Genomic DNA, 19,548 nt, shown 5'->3' with positions numbered 1-19,548 from the left:
CAAGTTTTCTTTTTTCGTGTAAGCTTAATGTTTCCTTTTGCCTTTGAATTTATCCCATTTATCTTCAAATCCAGAAGGAATTTAAGAAAACTAAAGTCTAGAGAAAATAGAGGTTTTTTCCATATTGCTTTTTCTGGTGTCAAAAAAAAAAGCCTTTCCATCATTTCCAAATTGTTTATTAAAGATCTCATTCCTTTACCACTAAACTTAAATCTTTATGCATGACGTGTGTGTGTGTGTGTCTTTTAGGAAAGTATGCTTTTTAAAATTCACTGAGGAGCCAGCAGCAGATATTGCAGTGTGTTAACAAAGGGTATAATACTCGGTCTGTGGCTGAACACCCAGAATAAAGATAATGAAACATGTCATATGTCTAAGAATCTTTGAGAATTTTTTAAAAACATACCCTTGTTTTTCTTGGACAAAGCTGTGCTTGGTGCAAGAGTAACAGGCAAGGGGTAGAAAAGCCTGGCACTAAGTCAGTTCTGAGTTCTTTAATGCATGATTTTCAAGCTTGCCTCTAGTTAGATTGCTTGAAATTTAACTCATGCTACGGCCATAAGATCCCAAGGCACTGTCATACCAAAGAGGACACAAAGAATGGCAGAACTCTAAACGTTCCTGCATTGCTCAGAGATGCTGAGCTCTCCTGGCTTCCTGCCAGCAATTAGTTTTTTCTTCTTTCCATCCTCACTGCCAGTAACATTTGAGATGGGTATTTTGTAGCCTGGGTAGATCAGAGAACATGCAGCTGCTCTTTGAACACTGGCCACACATTAATGTACTGACATGAAGAGAATTAACAAGATAAAAAAACTTTCTGAACAGGTTTGCTGTCCATTAATCTTAGTCCTTTCTCTGAAATTTGTGTCCCTGGCACTCTTAACCCAGTAGTGCTTCCTTCAAATATTCATATTTTTCCAGTCAAAGCAGAGTGGTAATACTTAGTTGTCTGTTACCTTTACTTTGTGGCAGGACAGGACCTTCTTCTGGTTTAATGAAATAATTCCTTTATTTGTTTGATACTGCCCTTTTAAGATTTTGGTATAAAAATACAGAAAAGCTGTTAAGGCTTTAAATCTCAGAGGTATTGCTTCAGACTATGTATAGGTGATAATTTTTTTCTGTATTTTTTCTTCTCAGAAAATTTCTATGTGTTAGTTAATTTTAGTTTTATTTTCTTAAAAAAGCCTGGACAGGTGGAGTCAAGATAAATATGTGGTTGATTTCAAGTGATGCTGGATGGGCACCAGCACATATTTTCCACTCACTTTTGAACAGCTTTAATCCTCAGCATACAGGCTTTATATTAAGCAAGAAGCCTTAATGTACTAGGTACCTACCCTTCTGCTTGAAAAGAGAATTTTGTGACCCAAATTAATGCATTTATCTTAACAGCACTAGAAAGCTGTTGTTCTGGGCTGATTGTTTGAAGTTGCAGATTACAAGGATGCATGGCTGTAGGCATATGTAATATTTTATTTCTGAATGTGTAAATATGTTCAGATGTAAGCATTTTTGAAATGAACATAAGAACATGGTGCATGGTAAAGGCTGGATTCTTCATTCAGAAAACACAAGTGCCATAAAGCTCTGCATTCCTGCCAGCCCCACTTGTACATGCTGCAAGCACATGTCAAACAGTTGGTATCTGTCTGGTCATGCCATCAAATTGTGTCCCTCTGGGCTTCCTTAGAGCCTTTCTATGTCCTTCAGGAGGTTCTAGTGAAGAGATTAGAAAAGTAGAAGAAATGCCACCACAGCAGAAGAAAACCTCCACACTTTCCCAGGCTGATGTCCTTGTGGACCTTTTGGAAAACAAGTGAGATTATAAATGCACCAAAATTTAATTTTGACTCATTTTTTTGGTGTCTTCTCAAAAGTATTTGATACTTAAAAACAAGTAAAATCCACATGATATTTTAAAGAAAATGGTTACATATTTACATAACCATCCTGGAAATTTATACGATTTACATAAATTTACTGTAAGAATGTACGTGGTGACTTTATAAGATCTTAGGTGTAGAAAGCTGTGCTTAACAAAAATGAATTTGGGCTTGATATGTATTTAAAGCTCACTATGGTGTTTCATCAAGAAACAGGTTGCTACTGCTGCTCTTTGATTTGTAGGCAACTCTGCACAAACCTTCATGTCAGTCGTCTTTTACACATACCATAAACCTGATTTGTTGGATTGATGTACTTTTGACAAAAATGGTGGACAAAAGGCAAATCTAACACTGAAAGGTCCCACAGAAGATTTTGCTAATGCTTTTAATAGCTCAATCTCAATAGATTACCTTTCAACCTGGGCAATTTTTAAAAAAGAGGTACTAAACACTTCTCTATTGTTCCCTCTTGAGAGCTGCTTTTAAAGATTTATTTGGTCTTCTGCTGTACAGGTTTTTTTTTTCTGAATGTTTCTTTGGTAGTAGAAAATCAAATCCTTTGAGCCATTTCTGGAATAGTGGTGTGGTTGTCTGTGCTTTGGGATTTTTTGGAGAATTGAGTATTCAAAAAAAGTGGGTGGTTGGTGTTTGCTGTTGTTTTGGTTTTTGGGGATTGTTCATTTGTTTGAAAACACAAAACTGATTTGGCCAGAGAACACAGTTTTTCAAGTGAAGTGGCAGGACATAGCTTTGGTGATTTAGTAGTTACAGATTTACTTTCACATCACAAATTACTACTTGTCTAAAATAGTGATTTTTGTCAATAAATTTTTGTGTTGTCTGCATGCCCAGATACCTTTTTATTTATACACTATTTCATATAAATAAATTGCAATGCCTACTTGTTCTATTTCACATCCATTACTAATAGATTTAGTAGTGCTTTTAGAAATATAATTACTTGTCATGTGACACATCTTGGGGTTTTGTGTATATGCAAGTTCTTTGGGTGATTCCTGACCCTGCATTGATTGCAATGTTAGAAATATCAAAAAGAAGACATAGAATGAGATGGAAGACACTTGAACATATCATCTTCATGTAAATTATCAGAACTACAGGGCTTTTATTGCTCAGTAAAATTATAGGGGACTGCTGCAACTTTATTCTTCATTTTACCCTCTGTAGCTGCAGGTAAGTTATGCAACTATTTCACTGAATATCCTGTTCAGTATGTTTTGATGAGCTCCATTACTTGATGCTTTTGCTCTCCTTTCCATTTCCACACCTCTTAAAGGTCTGGTCAAATGTATCTATATTTTAAAACAAAATAGGAGATTGCGTGTTTCTTTTAGTGAAGTGTTATTTTGGGAAGGCTGTAGCAGAATTAGCAGTGGTTATTATTCAGGTATTCTAAGACTGAAGTACATTTTCTACAGAAACTATTTTTTCTTGGTTTTTGGGTTTTTTTTTCCCCCTCTGGATTTTTTTTTTGGTAAATAAACAATGACTTAATATAAAAGCTGTTTTACTTAAAGTGCTTCCTTAAAAGAAATCTCTAATATTTGCAGACAGTCCTAGGGTCTCCGACCCCAATATTCCCCTAGTGGCCCGTGAGATCATGCAGCGAATGATCCGACAGTTTGCTGCTGAATATACCTCAAAAAATAGCTCTACTCAGGACTCCAGCCAGCCCAATAGCACAAAGAACCAAAGCCTGCTGAAAGCATCTCTGGTCGCCTCCTCTCCCACGGCTGCAACTGCTCAGAACCCTGTGCTCAGCAAACTGCTCATGGCTGACCAAGACTCACCTCTGGACCTTACTGTCAGAAAGTCTCAGTCAGAACCTAGTGAACAAGGTAGGACTCTTACCAGTGTCTTGCATCCCATGGCAATCCATTAATGGCATTCTTGTTGCAGAAGCAGACAATTAGAAGGTTGCACTTTTGCATAAAATGTATAGTAGAAAAGCAGTAGATGTTTTTACAATAAAATAATGACTAGTTCAGTGTGGCTGAAAGAGAAAAGACTTTTTGAAGGAATGTAGACCCATAGATACGAGAGATTGTTCTGAAGAAGGGCAAAGGGGATGGACATGCTTTAGACTCTGAGGATAAATGTGCTGTTCCTACTGGGAGCTGCAAGAAACAGTCTCCCAAAATAGACTACACACTTGCTGATATGAGAAGTTCATGTAGTCATGAAAATCATAATGTTGTCTCTTCTCTGAAGATGAGTGCACAGTCTGACTGAAAGGCTAAATTATTTTCTTTCTGGTCCTGGTGTAAGAAGAGCTAAAAGTCTGTGAGAAATTGCTTTGTGAAGGCTATGAAAATGATACCCATGAACTGCACTAAACTTCCAGGTTTGTGTGTTTGGAAGAAATGTCTCTTTTCTACCTTAAAAATAGACTCGTTCTGCAGAGCACAGATTGAATAACTTTTAACAGTGTTTCAGAGCTTATTTTAATTCAAAAACCTTGCTTTCCATCAAAAATGCTTTTTTTTTAAAGAAGCAAATTCTGTGAGTGGTATATTATATGAACTTTTCTGAAACTGTTGAATCCTAAATGTATCATACTGATTAAAATTAGACCCTTTATCCTTCTTCAGAAAAATGTTAGTGCTTGAAGTCATTCTGTCACAGTAGGCTGTCCATCTGCAAATGGAAAAGGTGCCTGCAAAAAAAAAAAAAAAAAAAAAAAAAAAAAAAAAAAAAAGTTTCTAGCTACAGCGGTAAAGTAGGTATACCTTTATTCTTTTAAATTTGGTTTATGAAGCTTTTTGTAAACAGGTGATTTTATGTGTCCGGTAATAAGCTGCTTGGACATCTGGACACACACTGCACTTAGAGCACTTACTGAAAGCTGTTGTTGCACTTCAATTATAAACTGCAGTGAGAGGTTGAATAGTATTTCTCTTGAGTTAGCTGATAGGCATTTGTTTCTAGCTGTTTTTATTATAAATGCATTTTGTGAGTGTGTTTTGCATCTATGTTTATAAATGTTAAACTGTTCTCATTGTTAAACTTTTTGCTGAAAGAAAGAGGGAGAGAGTCAGTTTTGCTTTGTTGCTTTTTAATTAGAGGATGGTATGGTGTAGAAGAAAGCATGTACATGAACTCATGAACTGTTCTTTAGCTACCATGTGAGCCATATACATGAACTGTTCTTCAGTTACCATGTGATGGAAAAAGCTGTAAGATAATGTATAGTGTTCATAAGGCTTGTTAGGAGAGTAGAACATGTGCGTATTGAATTATACAGTAATCTGTTTGCTGATATAAGTTTTTTCCCAATTTACATTTAATGTAATTGGAAAGAGATTTTGCCAAACTTGTTAATGAGAGATTTCAGAGGCTGTCATGAAAGATTGCTAGTGGTGCTTTGTGCTATAGTTTATTCTAGTGGGTTGAAGGGAACCCAGCTAGTTGTAAGCTTCTCCCTGGTATGGTATTAGGTTGGCCCTGCTTCTCCTCAGGGGCTTCTAGGTCATACTGACTCTTCTGAGGGAGGAAGCATGGATGCAAGTGCCTCCAGCAGCTGCCTGTGCTGTCCAGCCTCTTGAAAAGAAGGAAAGACTTGATCCAGTCTGTGTCTCTTGTGCCTGCATAAGTGTTGTTCAAAAAGAAAATTTAATTTTCTGCTTGCTTAAGTTTGGGTTATGGTGTGTTCCCAAATGCAGTGGGTGGAACAGCTTTTCGTAAGTTAATTCTAGTTCACTGTTTATCATGTTTTTTCTCCATATGTCAAATGAGAACTTTAAGCAATCTGAAAGCTGCCTTACATTGTTCTTGTGTTGGGTGGTATTCACTTGATTAGATGGAATGAGTGAGGAGCTCTCAGGTTTCAAGTTCACCTTGCCAACAGGTTTAATTTATTTCTTCCTCACAAATTCCTTGTTCAAAAGTTTTCAGGAACTTCAGATGTCTGGGCTGCTTCAATGACAATGTTGCCCTTATTAGGATGACCAGAATTTCAAGCTGCTTCAGTGAAGCAGGAGCAAGGCTTTTCTGATGAAACATGCACCCTTTTTTGGTGCCTATAAATGCAGAGTTTACATAAGGGTTTGCAGGGGAGCATGGGGCTAGCTTGAGGATGTGCCATTAGTGAGAATGGAGGAAGCAGTCTTAACAGGAAAACCAATTTGGCATGTGGAAGAGAGTGAATAAAATGACACAATAGAGGAGGAAAGCAGCAGCTTTTCCAGTAGGGACCCACTGGAGATATGAAAAAAGATGAAGCTGGCTGCCACGTGAGAAGGAATCTCATATCTATATGTGTGTTAATTTAATTTCAGTATGAAATGCTCAATGAATTTTCCTACAAGAGATTTGGATAAAAAAAAGAAAAAAAAATCCGAATGCTGGCTTGCAGCCTCCATTTAAGGAGGGGAATATCTCAGGTTGACAAGTCTTGAAGATTGTCTCAGTTCTGGACCACTGAAAGGTAGTTATGTGATAGGCTCTGTTGTATCCAGATCTGTCACTTATAGGTAATTTTTTATGCTATGGCACTTGTAACAGATGCACTTTTAATTTAGTTAATTTTCATTGTGATTTCCAAAGACTATATTGAGGTCACATGTAAACCATATTGCAGAAAAAATTCCAAGCCTTATTTTGTTTAAAAATACAATAAACCAAAAAATGTTGTGTGCTATAAATGACTTCAGCTCAGAAGACTTTCTTTGTCTTTTCAGCTGAAGACAAGATCAGCATAGCTGATCCTGCTTCTTCAAACACTGAAGTCATTCTTTTGTCTCTGCAGACGGTGTGCTTGATTTATCCACTAAGAAGAGTCCTTGTGCTGGCAGCACCTCTCTGAGTCACTCTCCAGGGTGCTCTAGTACTTCGGGAAATGGGTAAGAGAAAGCAACTTACTATGACCTTTTAAAACAGTTTTCTACTAAAAATGCGTGCTTAGCTCCTGTTAATTTTAATTTTCTTTTGGTGTTAACCCTTTGGAGTAATGTGATTTCAACTTGTACTTTTGGCAAATGCCTTCACCCCACCTGCCAAATAAGAGTTGTTGCCAACTGAGACAGGCTTAACTTGCAGTTAAAGACTCTAATATCTGTTATTTTTGCCAATGTGGTGCTTATCCAGAGGTCCTTCCATTACCTCTTTATTTGGTTTAGTGATAGGTGATTTCCATGAAGATACAAGTTCAAATAAATGCATGAAGAGTCCTAGAGGCTTTGCAGTGTATTTAGACTTCATTTCACTTAGAGCAAAGCTAGCTAACAGGAAAGATTATTTTAGAGATAACAGTGATTTGGGTGATAAACCATGCTGAATTAGATTTAAATTGCTGCATGCTATTTGTTAATATTTCCTAGCATAAACTGCAACTTAGAAGAGGACATGGGGCAAGGAGTCTGGTAGTTCAGAAAACTTCAGATGCAACTTTGGATTTGCAATTGTTCTGTAGTACTGATCAAGTTTTTTTAAAACATAATCACAAAGTATATGGTGTACTACTCTTGCCTAATCAGTTCAAGGTGTGAAATACTCTTAAATAATAACAAAATCTTTAGGTTTCATATTTCTAATGGTCGCCATTTGCATAATTAGAAACCCTTTACTCTTAGTTAGGGTTGTACTGGAGAGGCTGACTGGGAATAAGAGGGATTTTGGTTGTTGATTATCTTGAAGCTACTGTGAACAAATATTTTTATTGAAGTATAGAAATAGTATATGGTTTAAAGTGCTATTTAATTGCTGGATTTAGCTTTATGATAGCCTTTGAAAAACTTGTAAATCTCAACTAGCAACCCTCTTCCACCACCATTCCCATGTACTGATAACAGCTGATTGAATTTTTGCATATCTCTTTGGAAAAATATACTGTCTCAGATTTCTCCTTTCAAGGTTGCTTTTCTGTTTAATATTTCTATTTATAAAATACTTCAATTCTTCTTTAAAACTTAGTCTTAATACATTTACAATTCTTTAGCATAAATCTTCCCCAGCAGTACTTCCCCTCTAATTCTGAACAGGTTATTTCTATCTTTATTTTCCTAGGAAGGCAGCAGAAGCCACTGAGGCTCTGTACTGTTTATTCCCTTGTTTGTGAATCAAGTGAGGGCCAAAGTCCAACACTCAGGGGTGGCAGGGCCAGCATCTGGCACTGTCCTGCTCAGTCCTGTGGGTCCAGAGAGGATGTGGCATACTGGCACCTGTGGTTACTTGTCCAGGTGTGTGGCATATGAGGCTGGCTGCAGTTTGTTTAGCATCACTAAGTTGGGTGTAACCCACTGTTAAGTGCCAGTATGACCTTTATTTAGGTGTAGACTCACTGGTGCACACTGTGATGCTGATACATGCTGTAGAAGGGGTGGAGAATGCACATTGTCTGAGAGGGTTCTCTGGAACTGCAATCTGTTATCCATTTCTCTGGATTTTGTTCTGAATCCTTGTTGACTTTGTTGTGCACATCCTATGATTTGTTGCATCCTGGAGAGAAGTGAACAGCATGTGTATCAAGCACTGTGTATGTTACATGCCAGGTTCTTGCAGTGGATGTCTTTTCTCTAAAGACTCTTTTTAATCCTAGTGTGATGTTAAAAATAATAATGTAGCTTTTCAGTACTATGTATCCTATCCTTAAGTAATGCTGACTTAGCCAGAGGACTTGATGCCAGTATAGTGTCCCAGAGCATTAAAATAGATTCTCTTTGTTAATTTGTATGCTGAACATAGAGAAATTTGGAGGTGGATTTTGAAACCAATGTGACTTAATAACTACAGGGGGCTAAGCAATCAAAGCATTAAAATAGATGTGATTCTCTGCAGCAGTAGTACTTAATTTCATAGAAAGAACACATGTGATGAAAGGGAAATGTTAAAAATACATACTGCTTTTTTTTTTAACCCTTAATCTGGATGACAGTTGGCGCTTAGATCTTTTCTTTTCCTAGGCATGCTTATATCAAATGAGATTCAGGGCTCTGTATATATGCAATTAGTTGTTAAGAAAGCAGTTGGTAAGTCTAGTGTAAGTGTTTTTCTTTGTGATCTGCAGTATCCCAGCTTTCATATTTGGTGCTTAATGAAAGTCAGGCAAATACCTCTGAGGCCTGCTAAGCTTTTTCTTTTCTCCTGGGCAGCAATTCTTCAATATGATGTAAGCAAACACTATCCAGGGTTTCCACCTGTGTGCAGATACTGCAGGTGGCAGTCATATTTACATGCTGAATATGTTGCACTTTGGCTTACTCTTTTATTACTGTGCTTGTTTAGTGGTAACGTCACACCAGTAACACAGTTGTGTGTAGATCTATGGCGATTGATTACTACTTTGGAATTAAGGTGCTATTTTCAGACGCTTGCGCGAAGTCTTTTCTACTCCGAGAATTTGTGAACCCAACCAGAGACCAGCCAACAGGTTTCATTTTTCTTTGCCCAAAAAGCTTCTCTTTTTTTTGTGAACAAGTTTTAAAACTGACTGATGCTGAGACTTAAAAAAAAAAATTAAAGTAATAAAAAAAAATTTAGAGAAAAATAAATAACACAAAAAGTGATGTTACCCAAGCAAGGCCTTCTAATAAAGGAGTGGCCCCCTCACCCATCCCTCCCTACCTGTGCAAGTCCTGCTCACATCAGTTTCCTTCCATCCAATTAGGCGACCTGGGAGACCCAGCCAGCACCATCCGGAGGGACTACAGAGTGGTGATGGGGTACCTCCAAGAAGCTTGCAGGATGGAACCAGGGAAGGTTATGGCCACTCCACATCTCTTAAAGTACCGCTGGCTCGATCACTCCAGATTAGTGAAGAACTGCTGAGCAGAAACCAGTTTTCTACGGCTGCCAGCCATGGGCCATCTGGACTACAGAATCATGGACAGCACTTAATATTATCCAGGGAGGCTTCTTGGGCAAAACCACACTACGAATTTAATTTCAGCCGCATGAAATTCAGGGGAAATGGTGCACTCAGCAACATCAGTGACCTTCCTTTTCTTACAGAAAACTCTGCCTTTCAAAAAATGGCACTTCACACTAAACAGGATGGGAAAAAGGACGTGAGCCATTCATCTCCTGTGGATTTAAAGATACCACAAGTTCGAGGCATGGACCTTTCATGGGAGTCCCGCACTGGTGACCAGTACAGCTATAGCTCTTTGGTAATGGGTTCACAAACGGAGAGCGCACTTAGCAAAAAGTTAAGGGCTATCCTTCCAAAACAAAATAGGAGAAGTTTGCTGGATGCTGGACCAGATTCCTGGGGCTCAGATGCTGAGCAGTCTACCTCTGGACAGCCATATCCCACCTCAGATCAAGAGGGAGATCCTGGCTCCAAGCAACCTAGGAAGAAAAGAGGGAGATACAGACAGTACAACAGCGAGATACTGGAGGAAGCAATCTCTGTGGTTATGAGCGGGAAAATGAGTGTTTCCAAAGCTCAGAGTATTTATGGGATCCCCCACAGTACACTGGAGTACAAAGTTAAAGAGAGGCTGGGCACTTTGAAAAACCCTCCAAAGAAAAAAATGAAATTAATGAGGTCGGAGGGGCAGGATGTTTCAGTAAAGATTGAATTAGATCCCCAGGGAGAAGCAGCACAAAGTGCGAATGAATTGAAGGATGAATAGGGATGTTGTAGAGTGCCAATTACTTTGCAAACTGGGTGAGCACTACTGCATAGTTCAACCATCACTGAGCGCACCTGAGTCTCCTGTTTACTGCAATGCTCTTTCCTTTGCAGTTTAGCATAGACTTATGTGAACACAGGTGAAAGATGTGCTCTGAATGTCACATTTGTAAATTTTTCTGGCCTAGTATGGCACAGTTTCCCTCCTTCACCTTCCCACTGTCCTCTTTCTTTCTTTGTTCCTTTTTTTTTTCTTTTGCCTTTTGCATGTTTCTCTGTAATAGAGAATTGAGTTACCTCACAAAGAATGCAGATCTGTAGAAGTGGACATCTTGCCTGTAGAGCCTGCCTGAACTTCTGATGTTGGATTTTTCGTATCTGCCTTTATAGAAATAAGTCCACTTTGTTAAACTGACACTCTCCTAAAACTGGGCAATTTTCAAAAGAAAAGCAGACTGTCATTCTTCAAAAATGTTTCAGAAATCTTTTTTCCCCTTTTTTTTATTTTTGTTGATCCAGTTGATTGAAAGGTTTGAGCTAAATCAAATTATTTAGGAATGGTACCTCTCTTGAACTCAGATTTGTCAACTAGATAGATAATCAATTGGGTCTAATTAGGCTCTACACTGTTTTCTTTCTAAATTAACTGTACTTACCATTTGCTGTCTGCTTAGTGCTCACCCGGAGGGGAGGGGAGGGAAAACTTACATACACTACCTTCAGAAAATTTCAGTTAATTATTTATAACACTACCTTTGCTGTAATTTTACTTGGTGTTTTTGAAGGGTGATATTTAGACTCACCTGCTTGAGGATGTAGCCTTATCTCATGGAAGACAAGCTTCTCACAGTCAGGAGCAGTCAGGGTACACTAAATGATATATTAGGGTATGCCTCATTATACCAGAACTATGGTTCTTTGTGACCTTTACACTTTTTACAGACTTGGTTCTGAGTTTACTGAACTATGTGGTCCCAACAGCTAGTTTAAATTACTCTAATCCAGGGATGGGGGATTTGTGTAACAAACTACTGTGATACTGGAAAAAAAAAAAAAGAAAAAAAAAAGAAAAAAAAATAGCCCACAAAATGGTGATCTCAAACGTTACAACCTCAGTAGTCTGCCCAAATATCCACATTAGTGAAGGAGCTTGTTAATGTTCAGGGAAGAAGTATAACACTGGTAGCCTGATCTAACTCAGGCTCTGCATCATATCTATCTGTAATACTGTCAGGGTTGAACACTCAATGAATGGGTGTTTCCTTTTTAAATATTACAGTTGCCAGTAGCAGGAATTTATTTAAGTCCTGCTTTTTTGTTGTTGTTTTTATTTAATCTATTTTGATAGTGGTTTAGCACATGCTAGAATAAGCATTTAAACACCATTAAAAAAGCACTCCGTAAACCACAAATCTGGAGTTTTTTCAGTATGGTGATATCCTTATGCTTCTATGGAGATCCAGGATAAGTTTTGTACTGAACTTTTATCTTTGATACTTTCTGCGGGAGTGGTCAGTAACTGAGTGGAATTTACTGGACTTAACCACAACATGACCAAATCGTAATTGCTGGTTCTTCAGGTAGAAGCAATTTGGTCTTAATCTGTGCAAAAGGTAGATAGAATTACAATTTTTTCCCCCATTTTCACAACCAAAAGAAGCATTGGAGTCTTTTGTGTGAGAGCATTAAGTGATGTCAGTGAAAGTGGTTTCTCAAAGTTCATGGGAGGGTGGCCTAGGTAGCCCTAGGGATGCTGAATGACTTCTGGAACAATTGATTCTGTTAGCCTCTCCCCCTCCCCAGCAACTTCATATTTTCAAAGGTTAGGCACACCATTGCTGTTGTTTTAAATATGCACTGCTCATTCTTGAAATGGACTGGGCATTTGGCCCCAAGTATACTTTATTTTTGTTTACTTAATATATTTTAGTCCTCAAAATCCTGGTTCCTTGTAGCTTTCTAGTTGTCATCTTGGCATTTAAAGCAGTTTAAGCTCAGTAGCAGTATATAAACTCTGCAATACGTTCCAGTTTAGCTGGTGATTGCAATAAAGGCGCAGTTTAAGGTGTGGTTTCATCTGCTGTTGGAGTTATGGTAGAAAGTTTGTTGCAAGTTAAAAAAAAAAGTAACACGGTTTTACTCTTGAGAGAGGTTTAACCTTTTGCAGTTGTCCTTATTTAAGAAACATGAGTTGAGTTTTATAAAACTTGTCACTGTAGTGTACGTGGAGTGCTCATTTTACTAACCTAAATATTTTGTATGTGTATGTTTAAGTGGGTGACAATCGTGCAGCAGAAGAATGGTGTGCCTACCCTTTAATGCTGCAGTTTTAAAAGAGAATTTGTCTTGTCATTTCAGACTGTAGGCTAAGAATTGTAAATAGATAGTGAGAAGTTGAGTACTCTTTATTTGCTTTGGTTAGGAAGTGGATTTAAAAAAAAAAAAACAACAACAAACCAAACACGTAACTTTCTCAGTTTAAATGTCCTGAGACCTGAAGATTGTAATACTCATAACTGCAAAGCTTTTAAACACAACACTTGATCTGTGATAACTTAATATTCAGGTAATCTTTCTTTTTCGAGAAGCTTTTGAACAACCATATTTCCTCCAAAGGTCTCTGTTTAAAAAGGAAAAAAATGAAAAAGTGTAGATTATTTTCTAAGCACTAATTGCATTACATTGGTAACTGCAATATGAAATAGCCATTATTGTTTTGTGAAGCATGGTTGAGATTAGTTAGTGGTCCCTTTTTAAAATTTCATGAGCCTCTCAAAAAAATAAAAACAAATTTAAAAAAAAGCTGCTGAATATTCAAAAGATATATATTTTACCTTATTGTAGGTTTTGTAAATTTAGTCTGTAATATTCAGGTGCACCTTTTAATGTTACTTTTTTGTTTCAAAGTCCCATCTAACATATTTTCTCTGAGGTGATTCATCACTTAAGACTAGTATCACTCTAAGTGCTGCAGTGATCACTAATATTTTGTTTCATTTTTCACTACATATATTTTGCAGGCGCTTTCAGTGTAGCTAACTAGTAGTATTTGGGATCATTTTAAATATATGATTGGAATTAATGTTTGTCCATTAGCATGCTTAATTTTCTGCTGACCAGCAGTTTGCATGGCCAAAATCCCTGGTTGACCATATTTTGGTGTGGGAAGGTGTGGTTCACTGCGGTCTTTGTAACAAAAGCCTTGTTTCTCATCTTATTTCTGGTAAGTGGATGCTTATGTTACTTGGATCACTTGGAGAGGAGAAAGATTTAAAGCCTTCTCCTGCTGCTCTTGTGAGATCGCATTAACGTGTAACATAGACAAACTGCAACCCTGTAAAAATCAAGACGTTGTTAGGAGGAGACCTTTCGGGTATTTTTTGTCACTAGTTTTCTCTTATTCCCGAGAATGTCCATCCAATGTAGTTATTGGACTTAACAGTATTGTTGTGTACTACGTTGATGTAGCTGAAAAAGCCTGACAGCAAGAAACTGTGAATTATATTTGTGGCAGTCTCTGAAAACTAGTTTTTCAGTCCAAGTACCATGAAGGAGAATCCCCCTCCCCTACCCCATCCTAGAAAAGTAATTTTATATTTTGTGTGTATAAAGTTTTAAGAATCGAAGTTTCATATTGTACTGAAGTTTAGGTGTCGCTTGGTAAATCTTTGCTGCAGCATATAATTGAAGATGAGTAAGGCTTAGTGTGGTAGGGGTCCTGGTGTGGAGTTAATTATCGTACAGTTCTGGTGGGAAAGCCCAACATGTATGAAATGTGTCCTTTTTTTTTTTTTTTTTTTCATTTGGATCTGTAAGATGTAAAAGTGCTTTTTTAGAACTCTGACCTATTACAAACTATTACCTCACTTTCAGCCAGCTGGATCCTCATTCCACAGTGTTGTAGGCATTATTGTGGCTGTAATGCTTGAGTACAGCTATAGAGTTGAACGTTTCCAGTTAGATATTGTAGGGACACGTTTCTGGACTCATTTTTATTTCTGTCTAAAGGTTATTTATTTTCCAGTCATTCCCTGATTTTTTTCTAAAGGTTCAAGACAGTTTCCTTTAGAATTTCTCATTTTTCCCTGTTGCACAGGAGAAGTTGCTGCATAAGCAATACAGGTATACCTTTACTTTCTTTTTTGTTGCAGAACTCATAACTTGATTCTTGCATTACCAACCCTACTGCTAGACCTGAATTCAAACTCTGAACTTTTTTGGCAGCTGGAGAAAAAAAAAATAACAATGCAGGGGTACAGATAGGATAATGCCTCTAGTAAGGGAACACGTTCAGCTTCTGTGTTCTCGCAATTCCTGCATGACCTTTTTTGCAGAACTTTCCACTGTTGGAGGATGTTCCTAAACGGGAGGTAACTGCATTTGTGTTTAGACTGGGTAAGACCAGACAAGGAATAGTCTGTGCTTTGTCTTGTGGCAGGCCAACATTTGCATCTAAATATTTCTTTCATGACTACTCCAGAGTACATTGCCTTTCCCTGGAAATTCATGGGAGCTGGCAAAGTGATTTAGGGGCTTTAGGGTTGAGTAAGCTTTGTGAAACAGCTTTTTAGTTCTGATTGAATTGCTTTTTGTATCATCTGCAACGATTGTTGTACAGGCAAAACTGGAATTGCCATGTGTTTCTTTCCAGTTTACTTTCATGTAATGCTCTTAAGATGTCCTTGAGTCTTAGGAGAAGAACACAGTGTCCAAGGAGTGAAGGGAGCACTTTACTGTTCCCTTTTTTTCTCAAAAACAGTGTGGCTGCATCTGTAATGTAAAGACCTCTTCCTTCAGTGAAGACAAAATTTGAACTCTTCAGTATAAGAATGCATACTCTTATTGCAGTCCAAAATCTTATGAAGGCAAAATTATTAACCTGACAGAAAGATTGGTCACAATATTTTAAATAGCTTAAATTCTCTGCCAAATGTTAAAAGTAGGATGGGAAGGGTTGTTTCCCTCATTTTCATGAGGATCAGAAATCTCTAGATATTCCCCACAAATGTTTCAGAAATTAAATGTAATTTCAGTCTAGGTCAATGTTGCTTTTTCTTGGCATCAGTACATAATGTTGGCTAATATTGTTTTAGAAAGCTTAAAGAAAATAATTTTGAGACTTGTTTTGGTACTATAAAGGTTTCTACTTGATATTGAATTATATTGAAAATTCAGTAATTGGAGCCTTCAGAAACCTGAAAGTCTGCACTGCTAGTTGTATGCAGTTCTGATGAATGTAGCAGATAAAGTAGCCACTATAGTAACTCACTTCAGATTATCCAGTGTATAAACACAGTGCACTATGATGACCACTAAGCAGAGAGATACTACAAACTCAAAATGATCTGTAGATCCACTTCACGTATACCACAAAAAGCTGTTAAGTACTTAGAGCATTCCAGTGTCCATCTCTCTCTTTCTTTCCTGTCCTTTGACTGGGGCCAAGTCTCTAAACCAGTATTACAGTAGCAGTTTTGGACCTCATGTCCTACTGAATTATGCCTGTATTCAGGTATTGTCATGAAAACCTTCATGTTGAGAGAGCTTTATTTAATCCTCACAAAAATCTCTCAGCCCAGTTGCAAAATCAGTTTTCCTGGGTGAGGTACTAGAGAGGAGGAATTTTTTCAGTCTGTACAGGGCATTTAATTTATCTTCTTAAAAACAAGCATCCCCACCAGTGCCCCTGTGCTTGTCTCTACTGAACTGGTAAGTATAATTCAGGAGGACTCAAGATTATAATTACTTTACAGAGCAGGGATTAGGACAAAGGCTTCATTTTGACTGGAGCAGGAAAAGTTAACATCAGAAGCAATTTCTGTCATCATCACCTAGCACAGTTTATCTTAATATTTTTTTCCTACTTGGAAATAATGAGGATACTACTAGAGCTACTTAAACAGTTTTTCAATTACTTGGTGCTACATTTCTCAAATAGTTTTGCAGATAATACTTTTTATGCCTGCGTGAAAACATGTAAAATTTTACTGTCACTATAAAAAGCACTTGTCTGACCTATTCTAAAGTACCAGAAAAGGGATAAATAACTGCAGCACTTTCTCTGTTACAATGCCAGAGTCTTAATTAAATCTGGTCTTCAGGTTATAAAATACTTCAAATATACAATCTAGGATCATGAACAGCTTGTCAGGTCAGATCACAAGGTTTCTTGGGATATTAATCTGTCTTTTAAAGACTAGTACAACAAAATATTCTGCAGTTCAGGCAGGGGATGTATATATACATGCCTGGTATTTTTAACTGATCATTTCAGTAGGCCATTTCAGGGCTTAACATTGGGAATCTGGGATGATGGGTAGGGAAGGGAAGTTTCCCAAACTGAAAAAAAAAAAAAAAAAAACCCCACAACATTTTGGACCATTGTTTAATGTTCAGTTTGAAAACTATATCACAAGAAAAATGGGTAGGGATTCTTTCTCCCTTATGCCTTCAGGGAATGAGTAGTATTTAGAATCTCTGGCTGAAATTCAAGCCTTTTTACCGTGTAAATTTTTAATATAAACTCATTGACATGCTTTTTACATCTGAGGACTGAAAATGGATCTTAATGTTTAAGTTGTGGAATGGTATATTTCTTAAATGAAGGGGGAACATTTAAAAAAATAGATTAGAATACCAGCATTAGTGAGCTTAAGGAATTTTAGTATGTAATAGCAAAGTATAGCAAAGTATTTGATTAAAAAATTAATCTTGAATTGCTAGTCTGTAACTAGGTGCATTCTAATTTAGCAGGTGAATATTCTTATCAATATATGATGGGCTTTTTGCAAATAGAAACCTTTATCTAAGTCCCACGTGTTGCTTGTACTGATGGGATGTATGCTTACAGCAGCTTACTGCTGCTTTAAAATGTATAAAATGTTTTGAGTGTTTGCTCATAACTCTTTTTAACCTCCACTTGTTAAATTGTCAGACGTTGGTATTTTATCAGTCCGCAGTGTAAGTTTAAACTAATGTTCTTAGGAATCCAACTTGTACACACACTGTTTAAAAACCCTCAGGGACAGTTTACACACTATCCTCACTCAATTCAGGTACTTGTACTCTCTTCTTAAACCTAGCAGTGACTTGTATTTTGTTTTGCTTTTCTTTTGACGTGCTGATAGCACATCCTTGATGAATGTCAACTTAAAACTCAGTTCAGGTATCCAGGTATAACTCAGCCAAACGGATTTTAAAGCTGCATATTTACTCTCCAGCACACAGTGCCTCAGACACTTATAGTGGCATTCTGTATATTCAGTTATTACTACTGAGCAGATCGCGTGGGGGTTCCTGGTATGTATTGTAAGAAATTCCTATGTATATTATATAATATGTATTATATTATATACATATATAGTATATATGTTATCTTAAACTTATATATTTTAAAATGCCACTACTAGCCAGCGCAGCTAAAAAAGAAATACATTCCCAGCTGCTTCTGTGAAAACAGAGGCAGCTTCTTAACGTGGCTCTTGCTTCTCTCTCACCATAACTACTTCTAACCTCAAGCACGGGTCCTTGGCTGTCTGACCTCTACACTCTAGTTATGCAATGTCCTTAGAGAATTCTGTGCACTGGCCACTGTGATGGAAACCAATGGGCCGGGAGTGCTTTGAGTTTATTAGTAATTGTTCTGCCAAAGTTGGTGTTTGTATGACAAGCATGTAAACCTGTCAGATAATCAGCAGAGGTCCAGGTTGTTCATAATTATTTCCACCTCTTGGGTAGGACCAGAGCTCATGAGGTGGCTCCTTTCTAAGGCTGAGCGCTGTTCACCAAACACCTGCAGTGCCAGGCCTCTGTGCTGTGCTCACCTGGAGGCCAAGCCTGAAACTAAAGCCTGCCGTTCCGCCTTCATGGTGATCTGTTGGCAGTCACAAGTCAGCAACACCTCTGCTTTATTATTTGACACTTTACATCTAAAAAGTCTTCTCTTTCTATTTATGTAACCCATAGTCTTTGAAGAGTATGGAAAATGGCATTTCTCTCTGACCTCTAGAAGTTCAAGTGTCATGGGAAAAAAAACAGGAACCCCCCCCTTTACTCTTATGGACCTCATTTCAATATACTGTTTACAGTTTGACGGAATTGTATAATTTAATATTTCTCTTGTACTGTAGTTTATATTTATTTACAGATTTTTTTTGTACTGTGTGATTTGAATTTTTTGTTCCTTGCTATGATCAATGTTTTATGTAGTAGAGCACTTATGATCACAAATTAAGGTTTTTGGTTTGATTGCACTACATTAATTTTTTTAATGCAGTTCTGATTTTTTGACTGGACTAAATAAGCTGTGTCTTAATGTATGTGATAAGTACTTTTAAATTTTTATTTCATGTGGTCCATTTATTTTTTGCATTGTATGTCAAAGCGCTAATTCTCTTGTTGTGCATGTGTAAGATTTAATGGCTCCATTGTATTATTTGACCATGTCATTTTGGAAACACATTCCCAGCTGTAACGTTGTGTATGGTAGTTTTCACTGGATGCTAGACTTTTCAAAACCACTATTCTTCTAATAAATTTTGTTGTGAAAAACTTCAAGGGGTTCCAATTCTGTTGTTTCTAATGTGCTTTCTAAATGCTTGTTACTAGTAGCCCAAGGATATGAGATGCAAACTATCACAAGGGGGGAAAAGCAGGGGAGGAAGTGAAAATAGAAGGTAAAGCAGTTTCTGGCTGAAGGACTGAGCTTTGGAATCTCCATACTCTGTTGGGTTCTTGTCCTAAATAGGATTGATGGTAAAGCTGCTTTAGCAGCTGGGTAGGGAATACATGTGAAAGCTGAAACGCTGTCTCATAGCAGCCCAATCTCATGAACTCCCGTACTCTTAATTTGCGCTTCCCTACTGGCCACCTTAATTTCCTTAATGGTAAATAATTTATCCAGTGAAGAACAAACAACCTCTCAGGAGGGAAAATAAAAGGTGGTGTAGTGATGTTCACTGAGCACTTAGTAATGAGCCAAGGTAGGCACGGAGGAAGTGAAAGTGTGGCCAGAGCCCCCTGTGGGTTGGTTTTGGGCTGTGGGGTGGCAGCAGGCAGGGCAGT

General features: G+C 37.6%; 1 protein-coding gene across 6 annotated transcripts in view; it reads left to right on the top strand.

The window, feature by feature from the left end:
* Positions 1-19,548, top strand: part of LCOR (ligand dependent nuclear receptor corepressor) — an 84,116-nt gene that overhangs the window by 46,320 nt on the left and 18,248 nt on the right. For 4 of the 6 annotated variants that reach the window (XM_085582647.1, XM_085582648.1, XM_085582649.1 and 1 more), the window contains 2 exons: positions 3,464-3,751; positions 6,661-6,754. In XM_085582647.1, the coding sequence (XP_085438773.1) occupies positions 3,464-3,751; positions 6,661-6,754 (382 nt within the window). Of the gene's footprint in view, positions 1-3,463; positions 3,752-6,660; positions 6,755-9,516; positions 11,529-19,548 lie in introns of those variants that run through there. The other 2 variants (XM_085582652.1, XM_021536393.4) reach the window with 1 other exon arrangement.

Source organism: Lonchura striata, chromosome 6, assembly GCF_050655825.1.
Source record: "Lonchura striata isolate lonStrDom1 chromosome 6, ASM5065582v1, whole genome shotgun sequence".
Classification (NCBI taxonomy): Eukaryota; Metazoa; Chordata; class Aves; order Passeriformes; family Estrildidae; genus Lonchura; species Lonchura striata.
Note: the sequence above shows the minus strand (reverse complement) of the source record. Positions and strands in the feature narration are given on the sequence as shown.